Genomic DNA, 15468 nt, shown 5'->3' on the forward strand with positions numbered 1-15468 from the left:
TGTACAGGCCTACCCCCCCCCCCCTCCTTTTGCCTGTTCACTCTGTCACATCTGTATAGGTTGTAACCTGGGATCCATATTTCGTTGTCCAAGTGATCCTTTATGTGGGTCTCAGTGAAAGCCGCGAACATTGCCTTTGCCTCTGCAAGCAGTCCACGGATGAAAGGTATTTTGTTGTTTGTTGCTGGCTTTAGACCCTGTATATTTGCAAAGAAGAATGTTATCGGACTGGTGGTATTGTTGGTACTGGGGGGGATTTTTTTTTCCGGCATTAGTATGATAATCTTTGTAATTGTATTTGTGTATACCTGAATAAACTTACTTTGCTTACTACTTACTCCCTCACTCACCCACTCACTCAGTTGCTCACTTACTCACATAAGAAGAATACGGAGTCAACTATTATTAGAGCATAAATAATGGAGGGAGTCAAGCGATATGACTTACTCAATCACTCACTCACCCACTTACTCACTTACCCACTCGCTCACTAACTCACCCACTCACTAACTTGCTCACCCACTCACTAACTCACTCACTTACCCACTCACTCATTCACTCACCCATTCACTCACCCACCCACTCACTCACCCACTCACTCACTCACCCATTCACTCACCCACTCATTCACTCACCCACTCACTCACCCACCCACTCGCCCACTCACTCACCTACTCACTCACCCAGTCACTCACTCACCTACTCACTCACCCACTCACTCACCCATTCACTCACTCACCCACCCACTCACCCACCCACTCACTCACCCATTCACTCAGCCACCCACTCAGCCACCCACTCACTCACCCACTCACTCACCCATCCACTCACCCATTCACTCACCCACTCACCCACCCACTCACCTACTCACTCACCCAGTCACCCACCCACGCACCCATCCACTCACCCACGCATCCACCCACTCACTCACCCACGCATCCACCCACTCACTCACCCACGCATCCACCCACTCACTCACCCACCCACTCACCCACCCATCCACTCACCCACGCATCCACCCATTCACCCACCCACTCACTCACCCACCCATCCACTCACTCACCCACCCACTCACTCACCCACCCACTCACCTACTCACTCACTCACCCACGCATCCACCCACTCACTCGCCCACCCACTCACTCACCCACCCACTCACCCACCCACTCACCCATTCACTCACCCACTCACCCACCCACTCACTGCTATCATCAAGTCAGGTTGGACACAACATAAGCCGTCAGTGGCCCTGATAAACCCAACAAAGAAAGAAGAGTGGTCAGGTTGTTTCAGCTGCTGCTGTGTTATCTACCTGCTTCTCCTCCTCATTATCATCATCAAGGATCAGCGGATAACTGTGCCATCATTATCCTGCCTCCAGTCACCTCTTTACTCCATATGGAATTTGACGATGAGTTTTACCTGGAGGAAGATAAACTGTGAGTTGACAGTCAAGGTTCACCTGTCTATGACAGTCAAGGTTCACCTGTCTATGACAGTCAAGGTTCACCTGTCTATGACAGTCAAGGTTCACCTGTCTATGACAGTCAAGGTTCACCTGTCTATGACAGTCAAGGTTCACCTATGACAGTCAAGGTTCACCTGTCTATGACAGTCAAGGTTCACCTGTCTATGACAGTCAAGGTTCACCTGTCTATGACAGTCAAGGTTCATCTGTCTATGACAGTCAAGGTTCATCTATGAGAGTCAAGGTTCACCTGTCTATGACAGTCAAGGTTCATCAGTCTATGACAGTCAAGGTTCACCTGTCTATGACAGTCAAGGTTCATCTGTCTGTTACAGTCAAGGTTCACCTGTCTGACAGTCAAGGTTCATCTGTCTATGACAGCCAAGGTTCACCTGTCTGTGACAGTCAAGGTTCACCTGTCTGTGACAGCCAAGGTTCGCCTGTCTGTGGCAGTTAAGGTTCACCTGTCTGTGACAATCAACGTTTACTTGTCTGTGACAGTCAAGGTTCAACTGTCTATGACAGTCAGGGTCCACTTGTCTATGACAGTCAGTGTCCACTTGTCTATGACAGTCAGCTGTCTTAGTTACTTACGACAGAGTGCTGTCTTAGTTACCTATGACAGAGAGCTGTTTTAGTTACCTATGACAGAGAGCTGGCAAAGTTACCTACGACAGCTGGCAGAGTTACCTACAATAGAGAGCTGTCTTAGTTACCTATGACAGAGAGCTGTCTTAGTTACCTATGGCAGAGAGCTGTCTTAGTTACCTACAAGAGAGAGCTGGCAAAGATACATATGACAGAGACCTGGCAAAGTTACCTACGACAGCTGGCAGAGTTACCCACAATAGAGAGCTATCTTAGTTACCTACGACAGAGAGCTGTCTTAGTTACCTATGACAGAGAGCTGTCTTAGTTACCTACAAGAGAGAGCTGACAGAGATACCTATGACAGAGCGCTGTCTTAGTTACCTACGACAGAGAGCTGTTTTAGTTACCTATGACAGAGAGCTGACAAAGTTACCTTTGACAGAGAGCTGGCAAAGTTACCTATGACAGAGCTGGCAGAGTTACCTACAATAGAGAGCTGTCTTAGTTACCAACAACAGAGAGCTGTCTTAGTTACCTATGACAGAGAGCTGGCAAAGTTACCTATGAAAGAGAGCTGTCTTAGTTACCTATGACAGAGAGCTGTCTTAGTTACCTATGACAGAGAGCTGGCAAAGTTACCTATGAAAGAGAGCTGGCAAAGTTACCTATGACAGAGAGTTGGCAGAGTTACCTACAACAGAGAGCTGACAGAGTTACCTACGACAGAAAGCTGGCAGAGTTACCTATAACAGAGAGCTGACACGGTTACCTACGACAGAGCTAGCAGAGTTACCTACAACAGAGACCTTGCAGAGTTGCCTATGAAAGAGAGCTGTCTTAGTTACCTATGACAGAGAGCTGGCAGAGTTACATATGACAGCTGTCTTAGTTACCTATGACAGAGAGCTGGCAGAGTTACCTACGACAGAGCTGGCAGAGTTACCTACAATAGAGAGCTGTCTTAGTTACCTACGACAGAGAGCTGTTTTAGTTACCTACAAGAGAGAGCTGGCAGAGATACCTACGACAGAGTGCTGTCTTAGTTACAACAGAAAACTGGCAGAGTTACCTACGACAGAGAGCTTGCAGAGTTACCTACGAAAGAGAGCTGTCTTAGTTATCTACAACAAAGAGCTGGCAGAGTTACCTATTTACCTATGACAGAGAGCTGTCTTAGTTACCTATGACAGAGAGCTGTCTTAGTTACGTACAACGGAGAGCTGGCAGAGATACCTATGACAGAGAGCTGTCTTAGTTACCTGTGATAGAGAGCTGGCAGAGTTACCTATGACAGAGAGTTGGCTGAGTTACCTATGACAGAGAGCTGGTAGAGTTACCTATGACAGAGAGCTGGTAGAGTTACCTACAACAGGAGACTGTGTCGCAGTTATCTACGGCAGGGGACTGTGTCACAGTCATGTATGACAGGAGGACTGTGTCACAGTTATCTACGACAGGATTGTATTACAGTTACTTATGACAGGGGACTGTCACAGTTACCTATGACAGGAGAATGTGTCACGGTTATCTACGGCAGGAGAATGTGTCAGAGTTACCTACAACAAGAAACTGTGTCACAGTTATGTATGACAGGGGACTGTGCCACAGTTACCTATGACAGGAGACTGTCACAGTTATGTATGACAGGACTGTGTCACAGTTATCTATGACAGGACTGTGTCACAGTTACCTACAACAGGGGACTGTGTCACAGTTGTCTACAACAGGGGACTGTATCACAGTTGTCTACGACAAGGGACTGTGTCACAGTTACCTACAAGGGACTTTGTCACAGTTACCTACGACAGGGGACTGTGTCACAGTTACCTGTGACAGGGGACTATGTCACATTTACCAATGACATGGGACTGTGTCACAGTTAAAGCAAGGGACTGTGTCACAGTTACAGCAGGTTACTGTGTAACAGTTACAGCAGGGGGACTGTCACAGTTACAGCAGGTTACTGTGTCACAGTTACAGCAGGGGACTGTGTCACAGTTACAGCAGGGGACTGTGTCACAGTTACCTACAACAAGGACTGTGTTACAGTTACATACAACAGGGACTGTGTCATAGTTACAACAGGGGACTGTGTCATAGTTACAACATTGGATTGTGTCAGTTACCTGTAACAATTGAATGTGTCACAGTTACCTACAACACTTAGACTGCATCACAGTTACCCATGACGGGACTGTCACAATTACCCATGACGGGACTGTCACAATTACCCACGACAGGGACTATGTCATAGTTACCTACAAGACTAGACTGCATCACAGTTACCCGTGACGGGACTCTCACAATTACCCACAACAGGGGACTGTGTCACATTTACCTACAACACTAGAATGCATCACAGTTACCCATGATGGGACTCTCACAATTACCCACAACAGGGGACTGTGCCACAGTTACCTACAACACTAGACTGCATCACAGTTACCCATGACGGGACTCTCACAATTACCCACGACAGGGGACTGTGTCACAGTTACTTGTTTCAGAGAGCTGCCACACTCAACAATAGCATTTTTTTTTACCCTGGACGGAAATCCATTAATCTTTAATATTATAAATAAAGTCCATGCTGTCCAGTCCATGAAAGAAAATAATTACTTGTGAAATTTTATTTTGGTGATAAAATAAGAAAATCAATTTTATAAATTCCTTTTTATTATATGGGTTCTGCAGCGGAGACAGTAATATTTTGAACAGATAGGAAAAAAGTTTTATATTGTTATGTACATTTAATAACATAACCCTGTCAAACTCAGCCAAATGTAACCTAGCCTAGACCAGCCATAAAATTCTTGGTTAGGTTAAGTTGGGTAACACTATTTTAGGTTATATAAAAAAAAATTTCCAAGTTGAGAATGGATTTTGTAAGAATCATTAAGTTGTATTGAAATAGTTCCACTAAACAGGTCATGGGGGGTGGGGTATCAGTGATATCTTTTATGCTTTTTACTTAATTAAAAAAAAATTCCTTACAGAATTGTAGAGCATGAAAAATCGAACATAATTACCAAAAAAAATAATAAAAATTTAAACTTTTATGGCAAGTTAAAGATTGGCAAATTGAAATCTATAGATCCTGGTGATGTTATGTCTTCCAGTTGCCCACATGGACATATTTGTACATTGCACCCAGTTTTAGAGTTAATGTTAAGAATATCCAAATTATATAGATATGTATGTAATTCTGTCTCCATGGGGAAGTGGAATAGAATTCTTCCTCCATAAGCCATGCGTGTCGTAAGAGGCGACTAAAATGCCAGGAGCAAGGGGCTAGTAACCCCTTCTCCTGTATATATTACTAAATTTGAAAGGAGAAACTTTCATTTTTCCTTTTGGGCCACCCCACCTCGGTGGGATACGGCTGGTACGTTGAAAGAAGAAGATATGTAATTCTGTGAAATTTTTAAAATTTTTTGGCTTATTTGTTATACAGTATTGTACAATTTTTTCATGAATTTTTAAGACCCTTGATGTGTGGTGTATGTCAGTAATTATTATTCCAGCTGACAGAGTATACCAGATGGTCTGTCACACACACTGTTGGTTTCATTGCATACTCTCTTGGTGCCTACCACTGTATTGATGCTTTTATGCACTGTTGGTACCATCATACTGTAGTTATGGTAGCTAATAAAGGGTGCCACCATAATTGTGAGCACTGCTTGATCTAACTTAATAAAACAGTAGTACCACAGGAGAGGTGGTAATCCTTTTCAAGAAGAGTAAAGCTACTTCTGCATGTTAGACTCTTCATCTCATTTCATAGCAGACTTTGTGACCTGACAAGGCCAGCTCTTTATATGTTACAAGTCTCAATGGTTAAAATACTCATAGTGACAATGTCAGACTTTATACCCAAAACAGATGCTGTCATCACAGATGGTTCAGTACTGGTTAAGACATCCCATTATTGATCAAAAATTTGTGAAAACTTTGGAAGAGTCTTTTTCCCAGATTAGAACTGAACTGCATCATTAGAAATCTTCCTTATGAAGAAAGATTGAAGACTCTTAAATTACATTCACTTGTTAGACGAAGAATGAGAGGAGACCTGATCGAAGTGTATAAGTGGAAGATAGGTATTAATAAAGGGGATATTAATAAGGTCTTGAGGATATCTCTCCAAGAGAGAACCCGCAGTAATGGATTTAAATTAGATAAGTTTAGATTTAGAAAGGACACAGGAAAGTATTGGTTTGGAAATAGGGTAGTTGATGAGTGGAACAGTCTACCTAGTTGGGTTATTGAGGCTAGGACTTTGGGTAGTTTCAAATTTAGGTTGGATAAGTACATGAGTGGGAGGGGTTGGATTTGAATGGGACTTACATATCAGAGCTTATTTCTTGGGTAGCATTGAAAATTGGATTGGTCAAATGTTTTGTTAGTGGGATGAATTGTAAAGGACCTGCCTAGTATGGGCCAACAGGCCTGCTGCAGTGTTCCTCCTTTCTTATGTTCTTATGTTCTTAATTAACATTGTTTGATGTGGCACTGAAATCTGGAGATTTGAGATCATCTGAGAGTGCACGGTGTCAGTTCTGACATGCTAATTTAGTCTGCCCTTTCAGAAAGTGCTAAATGACTTGTGCAGGATTAGCATTTTATGCAAATATGATAATAATATAGTGGCCTTGTATGACAGGTCCAGGGCAGCTATAAATGTCAGTGTTGCAGGATTGGGGCTAATCACCACAAACAGAGGTCATGTGGTTTGAGTCCACCAACTCAGGTTGGCCACAAGAAGCAAAGCTTGCTCTCCACCTGGTAGGGTGTATCTGGGATCAAGCAACTGTTCCTAGGTATACATAGAAAACCCATGGCTCAGTTGGTAGCTCTCTCGCCTCACACTGAGTGTCCAAGGTTCAGACCTTGGCACAGGTGAAAATATTGGGCATGTTTCCTTATCTGCTGTCCCTGTTCACCTAACAATGATTAGGTATCTGGGTGTTAGTCAATTGGTATGGGTCACATCCTGGGGAACAAGATTGAAGGACCCCAGTGGAAATAAGACAGACAGTCCTCGATGACGTGTTGACTTTCTTGGGTTATCCTTAGTGGCTAACCTGTGATCACCATAACAAAATTTAGTGATAAAGGGCTGTAAAAACTTCAAACACTTTACAGACTTTTGGACAATGTCAATTTTACTGTGAAATTGTGGCCATCTTGAAAAAATGACAGTCATTTTGAAGGCTCATGAGCACTTGAAAGATGGAATAAGAAATTAATTTTTCAGCTGGGTTGCATACTCTTCAACTTTTTTTATTTTTGTAAATGAACATCAGTAAAGAAATCTGTGACTGCCATCTTGAATTTTCAAGTGACTCATTGACTGGATTTGAAGAATGTTCCATTAAGAATAGCCTTGCTGTTTTATGCTTGTACAGTATTAGCACATGAAAGGTACTTTCTATTACTTGTAGTATCTTTAAATTGGCCATGAAGGAACCTTCTTCATAAGATACTATGCTACCATATAGACTCATGGGATCTCTCTCTCTCTGGTATGTACTCCTTCATTTACCATTTCCATAATGTATACCTTAAACCAATCTCTTCAATTCTTTTCACCCTACTCTTGTACAGTATATTCTTGCATGTTCATACCATCATAGAGCAGTATTTCTTTACAGGTGCTACTCAACTCATGATGAGATTACATTCCGACAGACCCAACGTAAGTCAAAAATATCGTAGGTCAAATATGAATATGATATGATAAATGAATAAGTAAGTAAATAACTACTGTCACTGAATAAGTAAACAAATAATTACTGAAAAGAACTAAATACCAGTATTGTTAAGTTTCACCTTCAAAGTAATTGCTTTTGCAGCATTGTAAAGTCAAAATATCGTAAGTCAAACCATTGTAAGTTGAGGATCACCTGTATATCTTCTGTACACTTCTGTCTGACTTACAGTACTTCTTTATGTTTACAGTAAACCTTTGATATTATGAACTAATAGGGGGATTCTTCAAGTGTCCGTTAAATCAGAATGATGTCATAAAAAAGCAAAACAGTGCGCTAAATGACAGATACTGTACTGTATATCTAATGTAGTATTGTATACTTAGTTTACAGATATGTTGTAATTAACATTGATAATAAGGGAGGTAAAAGTACAGTTTAACTAGTGGATTTTGCTTATAATTTTAGAAGTTTGTTATATCAAGGTCCATTATATCAGTGGTTTACTTGAGTTTTCCTTGATTTATGCTGTGTCATGTTATGTGAATTCACTTTTATGCTGTGATCCCCATTTCTACCAGTAATTTGATATATTGGATATCAGAAAGATTAAATATCAGATTGGAAGGAGGGAGTAAGGAGGAAGTGAACATGTTCAGATATTTAAGAGTGAACATGTTGGTGGATGGGTCTCTGAAACATAAGGTGAGCCATAGAATTGATGAGGGGAATAAGGCTAGTGGTGCATTGAGGCATCTCTGGTAACAAAGAACATTTTCCATGAGAGTATAGTGGTACCAACACTATTATATGGGTGTGAAGCATGGGTTGTAAATGTTGCAGCAAGGAGGAGGAGGAGGAGGCAGCTGGAGGCAGTGGAGATGTCATGTTTGTGTGCAATGTAGCAATGTGTGGTGTAATTATTATGCTGAGAATTCATAGTTTGGGGGTTAGAAGGAAGTACGGGATTACTAAAGGTATTATTCAGAGGGCTGGGAAAGGGTTGTTGAGGTGGTTTGGTCATTTAGAGAATATGGAGCAAAATAGGATGACTTGGAGGGTGTATAAATCTGAAGTGGAGGGAAGGCAGAGTAGGGGTCGCCCTAGAAAAGGTTGAAGTGAGGGGGTAAAGGTTTTGTTGGCAGGGGATTTGGACATCTAGCAGGCATGAGTGTGTTAGGAGTGAGTGGAGGCAAGTAATTTTTATGACTTGATGTGCTGTTGGATTGTGAGCAAGATAGCATTTATGAAGGGATTCAGGGAATCTGGTTAGCCAGACTTGAGTCCTAGAGGTGGGGAGTACAGTGCCTACACTCTGAAGGAGGGGTGGAGATATTTGCATTTTGGAGGGACATCTGAACTGTAGTATTGGCACACCTCTAGCAAGACAGCGATAGTGTGAGTGATGGTGAAAGCTTTTTTTTTTTTTTTTTTTTTTTTTTTGTTTATCACCCTACCTTGGCGGGAGACCGAGGCAAGGTGAATTTACATAAAGTAAACCCACATGAGCATGAGATACCTGGCCCCTTAATGTGTAGATTGTTATAATTTGAGCTGTTTCAGAGTGGACAGATCAAATATACTGGACTCTATAGCAGACCTATATAGATGAAATATATATAAATTAAATACAGTACATGATTTTTTTACAGTGTACTTATATTTTCATTATTTTGGAGATTTCATGATGCTACCAGTAAAGTCATCCATATATACAGTGGACCCCCGGTTCGCGATACTAATCCGTTCCTGAGAACTCATCGTAAACCAAAAATATCGGAAAGCGAATCAATTTTCCCCATAAGAAATAATGGAAATCAAATTAATCAGTGCAAGACACCCAAAAGTATGAAAAAAAAAACTTTTACCACATGAAATATTAAGTTTAATGCAATAGAATAGTAATTACAATAACAACAATAACAATAAATAACAATAAATAACGAAAGAATAATTGACACTTACTTTAATGAAGATCTGGTGATGATTGATGGGATGGGAGGAGGGGAGAGTATGGATGGTGTTAGCATTTAGAAGGGAAATCCCCCTCCATTAGGACTTGAGGTAGCAATTCCTTTTCCGGGGTTACTTCCCTTCTTCTTTTAATGCCACTAGGACCAGGTTGAGAGTCACTGGACCTCTGTCGCACAACATATCTGTTGCAGGCAATTTTTTTACCAAATCGTCATGCAACTGCCTAGCCTTTTCACAAATGATTGCTTGAGAGATGCTATCTCCTGCTATCTGTTTTTCATTTATCCACATCAATAACAGTCTCTCAACATTTTCTAACACTTGCGGTCGCTGTTTCGTAATCACAGTTGCACCTTTTGCAAGAACAGCTTCCTTGATAGCCGTTTTATTGCTCACTATAGTAGAGATGGTTGATTGGGGTTTACTATACAACCTGACCAGCTCCGACACACGCACTCCACTTTCGTACTTTGCAATTATCTCTTTCTTCATTTCAACAGTCATTAGCACCCTTGGTGTTGAAGGGTTGGCACTGGGAGCTTTCTTGGGGGCCATGGTGACGTATTTTGCAAAAACAGGCACCAAAAACAGTGATAATATGGATAATATGGAATGTACCGAATGTATCCTTAGATGCGCGCACACTGGCTGGCTTGTAAACACTGGCACACATGGGGCAGTTCAGGCCACACATGGACACGTCTCGTACGAACCACATCGCATACCGGGTTTTGTATCGGGAAGCAAGGCAAATTTTCTGCGATATACATAATGCATCGGTTACAGGATTTATCGGATACTGATAGCATCGCGAACCGGGGGTCCACTGTATTATTTTTAAAAGTAGTCTACCATCCACATTGCTTTTTGTGAGAACTGGCCCATATGATATACAGTAGTCCCCCCATATCCACAGGAGATACATTCCAAGACCTACTGTGGATACCCGAAACACTATATATAAGTTGTTTTTTGTTTACATATATACCTATGATAAAGTTTAATTAATAAATTATGAACAGTATGTCGAGAATTAGCATTTTTTGCTGATTGCACACACTTTTTGGCTTCTCTTATGTTTTGAAGAACTTCCAGCATCACTACTTTTGTGCTTTGGGGCCATTATTAAGCAAAAGGGTTATTTTTGGTACATGATAAACTGTGGATAACTGAAAACCAAATCCTTGGGTACAGGGGTTCTGCTGTATACACTTTGTTTTGATTTAAAAAAAAATATGGAGCATGTAAAGCTTCTTGTTGTTTGTGTTATATTGCTTGTTATAGGAGGCACTGTGTAGCAGAATAGAATAAGCTCCAACACCACCAAAATCTGTGTTAGTGAAGGAACTGATTCTTTAATGTGTCATCTATTAGTGGGACCATGTAGATATTGTCTTCTGCATCTTTAACCCTTTGAGGGTCGACAGGCCCTCTCCAAGACTTGTTCTCAGGGTCAGCCAAATTTAAAAAAAAAAAAAAAAAAAATTCTTATGAAAAGATAGAGAATCTTTTCCCGATCATAATGACACCAAAAATATGAAATTTGATGGAAAACTTACGGAATTATGCTCTCGTGAAGTTAACGGTCTCGGCGATGTTTACAGATCGGCGATTTTGCCCACTTTGAGCCCCATTTTCAGCCAGTTCAACTGTACTAGTCGACAAAAAACATGAATATTTCGCTAGAACTCCATATTTTCTATTGAATGAGTGCAAGAAACCACCCATTTACCAATTTCAATTATCCAGTTCAGTGGTCAGAATTTAGCAATTTTGCCAATTTCACACAAATTTCAAAAGTGCCAATTTCCGAATATGGTCCAGAACAAACAAGAAATACATTCCTGGCACTAAAATGACATTTCCTCTGTTCATTAGTCACGTCTCAAGGCCCCTCTTACATTCTTTTGCTTTCCACTTTGAATTTTTATTCTCACAAAAAATAGAAGATTTACTGTTATGCAGACTACTGCATTAGTGTAAAAAATGGTATGAATCATATTGGCGCACTTGCAAAAGAATATTAGACTCACCAGTTGACGTGTATTGGACGCTTGGCATGATTTGTTTACTTTTGAACTTTGGTAAAAATCGAACATTTCTGCTACTTTGAGCTCAATTTCAAGGTACTTTTCATTGTAAAACCAGTCAAAATCATCTCAATTTCTATGATATGCCTTCCATTCTATAAAATGAGACCAAGAAAACTAGAATACAATAATAAATACCATACGAAAATACAGTGCAAAGTCGCTGTTTTATTCCAAAAAAACGGTCAAAGTTTTTTTTTTCTCATTATGCACTGTGTGCTGCAGGATTTTTTTTATACTGTGCACACTGACCACATAGACCCATTCTTTCATATGGAGGCCTATCAGCTTTCTCCCACTAGATTTGAGGGCGCTAGAATTTAGGCATACTAGTATGTCAAAAACCCTGGGTCGTAAGCCGTACTAGTACGTCCGAAACCCTCAAAGGGTTAAGTTACTCTCAGAGTCCCTTAACAAAATATGGTAACTTAAGCTTCATAGCTCCAATCTCCCCCATGCCTGTGTTTTTCCCCTCGATCCCGGGTATAGGTTGAAACATTGGGCATGTATCCTTACACCTGCTGTCCCTGTTCACCTAACAGCAAGTAGGTACTTGGGTGTTAGCTGACTGGTGTAGGTTGCATCCTGGGGGACAAAATTAATCTAGGTTGCCCAAAAGGCTCTGCATAACCAGGGGCTTTCTATATAGTATGTCATTAATGTCAGCTATGGTCCCTATAAGTTGTATCATGTACTTGTAGAAATAAAGATTATTATTATTATTGTTTGTGTGAATTTGGCTCTTATTCTTCTCTGCCACACAATGCCTTATGTACATCATTGCTCATAGTAACTGTTTTTTTTATTAAAATGTATAGAATAGTAATACTATTTTGCTGTGTGTTGGCTCAGCATTACAAGACACCCCAATATATTGTTAGAGTAATACTTCTGATTACCATTGTTTTGGTGTGCTTATAGAAGGTGCATATAGATAGTGAAGATCCACCCAAAGAGTATCAATGTGGCCGAGACACCTTCCTGGAGTACATGAGTATTCCTTGGTGCCCTTGTGTGATCCTGAAGATTTCACAATGCAAGAGGACATGGATGCTTATTGCTCCATATTTGAAGATCGCATGTATGTCTTTGAATTAAAGTATTTCAGCACATTTCTTTTATCGCTAGAGCTTATGCTAATTGCTTGAAGACTAATACATGCTGCAAGCAATTCCTGCTGTTTTCATGCGTCTTTTCAAAATTTCATTCCTTTGGTATTTAAACTTAAATGCCTTTTGCTTTCCTCTAGTTTAACCCTTTGACTGTTTCAGGCCCCTCTCTGAAACTGTCATTCTATGTCGCTCAATTTTTGAAAAAAAAAAAAATTATTTTTTCTTATGAAATGATAGAGAATCTTTTCCCGATGGTAATGACACCAAAAGTTCGAAATTTGGTAGAAAACTCGTGGAATTATGCTCCCGCGAAGTTAGCGGTCTCGGCGACATATGCGTATCGGCGATTTCGCCGACTTTGAGCCCAATTTTCAGCCAATTCCATTGTTCCAGTTGACCAAACTCATAGCTATTTCTTTAGAACTCCATTTTATGTATCAGCTGAGTACAAGAAACCTCCCATTTACTAATTTGGACTACCCAATATGGTGGTCAGAAATTGGCAATTTGGCCAATTTCACGCAAAATAAAAAAGATGCCAATTTCAAAATAGGGTCCAGAATAAACAAGGTAGACATTCGTGGCACTAAAATAACATATGCTCTGTTCATTAGTCACATCTCTAGGCCCCTCTTATATTATTATTGCTTTCTATTTTGATTTTTTATTCATACAAAAAAATACAAAATTTACTGTTATGCAGACGACTGCATTATTGTAAAAATGGTATAAATAATATCAGTGCACTAGTGAAAGAATATTAGACTCCCCAGTTGACGTGTATTGGACGTGTGGTGTGATTTATGTACTCTTGAACATTGGTAAAAATCGAACATTTCCGCTACTTTGAGCTCAGTTTCAAGGTCGTTTTCATCGTAAAAGTAATGAAAATCATCTCTATTTCTGTAATATGTTTTCCATTTTATCACCTAAGACCATGAAAACGCGAATACAACGATAAATACTATACGAAAATACACCTCAAAGTCGGCGTTTTATTCCAAAAAAACGATCAGAGTTTTTTTTTCTCATTACGCAATGTGTGCTGCAGGATTTTTTTTATGTGGTGCACACTGACCACACAGACCCATTCTCTCACATGTGGGCCTACCAGCTTTCTCCCACTTGATTTGAAGCCGCTAGAATTATTGAGTATATATACGTCAGAAACATTGGCTCGTAAGACGTATTTATACGTCGAAAACAGTCAAAGGGTTAAAGTCATTGAATAATTTTTTATATATAAATGAACACAAATAGTAGTTGTATACTGTATGCTGTGCACCAGATTCATGTAGCATATTCTTCCCACCTGTTTTTGCTGACTGGTTGTTTCAACACTCACACCTGTAGTTCGTATCATAATTGCTTGTGCTTTTGTCCAATGATTTGTATTTTGTTTTTATATAAATTAACCATGCTTTCACTAAGGAGTACCAAGCACCATCTCATTTTCATTTAAGTTTGCCTTTAAAGAGAAGCACAGAATTCACTTATTGTTATAATGTTGGTAGAATTACTAACATACATATTAGGTAAAAGGACACAAGTATAACTAATGTGACCATTTTATTGTGGCAACGTTTTGCTCTTCAGGAGTTCTGTCAAGCCATAACAGCTTGACAAAGCTCCTGGAGAGCAAAATGTTACCACAGTAAAATGTCGTATGAGTTGTACTTGTGTCCTTTTACCTAATTCACTTTTTGTTGTGAAAATTAGTTATTAAGCTGTGAGTGGATTGTCTCAGTATGTATTTTGCAGATGATTCACAGATTTTGAGCAAAATAGAAATTGAGTATGACTGAAAAGCAATCTGAATTCTTTATAAAATAATCTCGTCTATTACAGGTATCTGCATCTGTGTCACTACACTAGGGATTTGTCTGTATATTAGCTACTAGTATTTTTGCTCTTTTATTTACAGGAGGGTCCTGCATATACAGCAGGGGCCCACATATACAGCAGGGCACCACATATATAGCAGGGCCCCACATGAACAGAAAGGCCTCACATATACAGCAGCTTCTTTTCAGTCTTCCATGTTTTCTTTGGCTTCAAATTGAGCCATTGTTCATTAAGTTCCACCCACTGGCAATAGTCACTGGCATGTGGAACAATGGCTCAATTGAAAGCCAATAAAAATGTGGAACATAGAAAATAGGTACTGTATATGCAGGGCCCTCCATACTGTATTATTTATACTATGTTTGGCTGTTAATAATTCTCAAATTAGTTTTTGGATGAATATATTATGGGGCATCTTCATTGCGGTTTAATTAATTTGTTAATGTTTTTAGTCCTGAGACACGCATAACATCAGGGTCCCCTGTCTGGGAGAAAAGAGAAGATAGTAAAGAGTGAGTAACTTATGTGAAGGAGCCAGAAACTCCCATGTGCAGTATCTTGTAAATGGCTTGAGAATTAGAGTTAAGATACATTACCATAGATTTAATTCTGAATAAGATAAAATCCATGGACAGTACTCTGTAAATAATGTTTACAGCAGCTTTTATGAGGTTGAT

At 40.1% G+C, this 15468-nt stretch overlaps 1 protein-coding gene across 8 annotated transcripts in view; it reads left to right on the plus strand.

Annotated features, from left to right (window-relative positions):
- Nucleotides 1-1223: 1223 nt before the first annotated feature.
- The window catches only part of PICK1 (protein interacting with PRKCA 1), a 110933-nt gene continuing 96688 nt past the window's right edge, over nucleotides 1224-15468 (plus strand). For 2 of the 8 annotated variants that reach the window (XM_070098460.1, XM_070098464.1), the window contains exons 1-2: nucleotides 1225-1439; nucleotides 12756-12915. In XM_070098460.1, coding sequence (XP_069954561.1) covers nucleotides 12797-12915 — 119 coding nt within the window. In that variant the 5' untranslated portion in view covers nucleotides 1225-1439; nucleotides 12756-12796. Of the gene's footprint in view, nucleotides 1440-12755; nucleotides 12916-15243; nucleotides 15304-15468 lie in introns of all 8 variants that reach the window. The other 6 variants (XM_070098461.1, XM_070098465.1, XM_070098459.1 and 3 more) reach the window with 5 other exon arrangements.

This window comes from Cherax quadricarinatus, chromosome 62 (assembly GCF_038502225.1).
Source record: "Cherax quadricarinatus isolate ZL_2023a chromosome 62, ASM3850222v1, whole genome shotgun sequence".
NCBI classification, from domain to species: Eukaryota; Metazoa; Arthropoda; class Malacostraca; order Decapoda; family Parastacidae; genus Cherax; species Cherax quadricarinatus.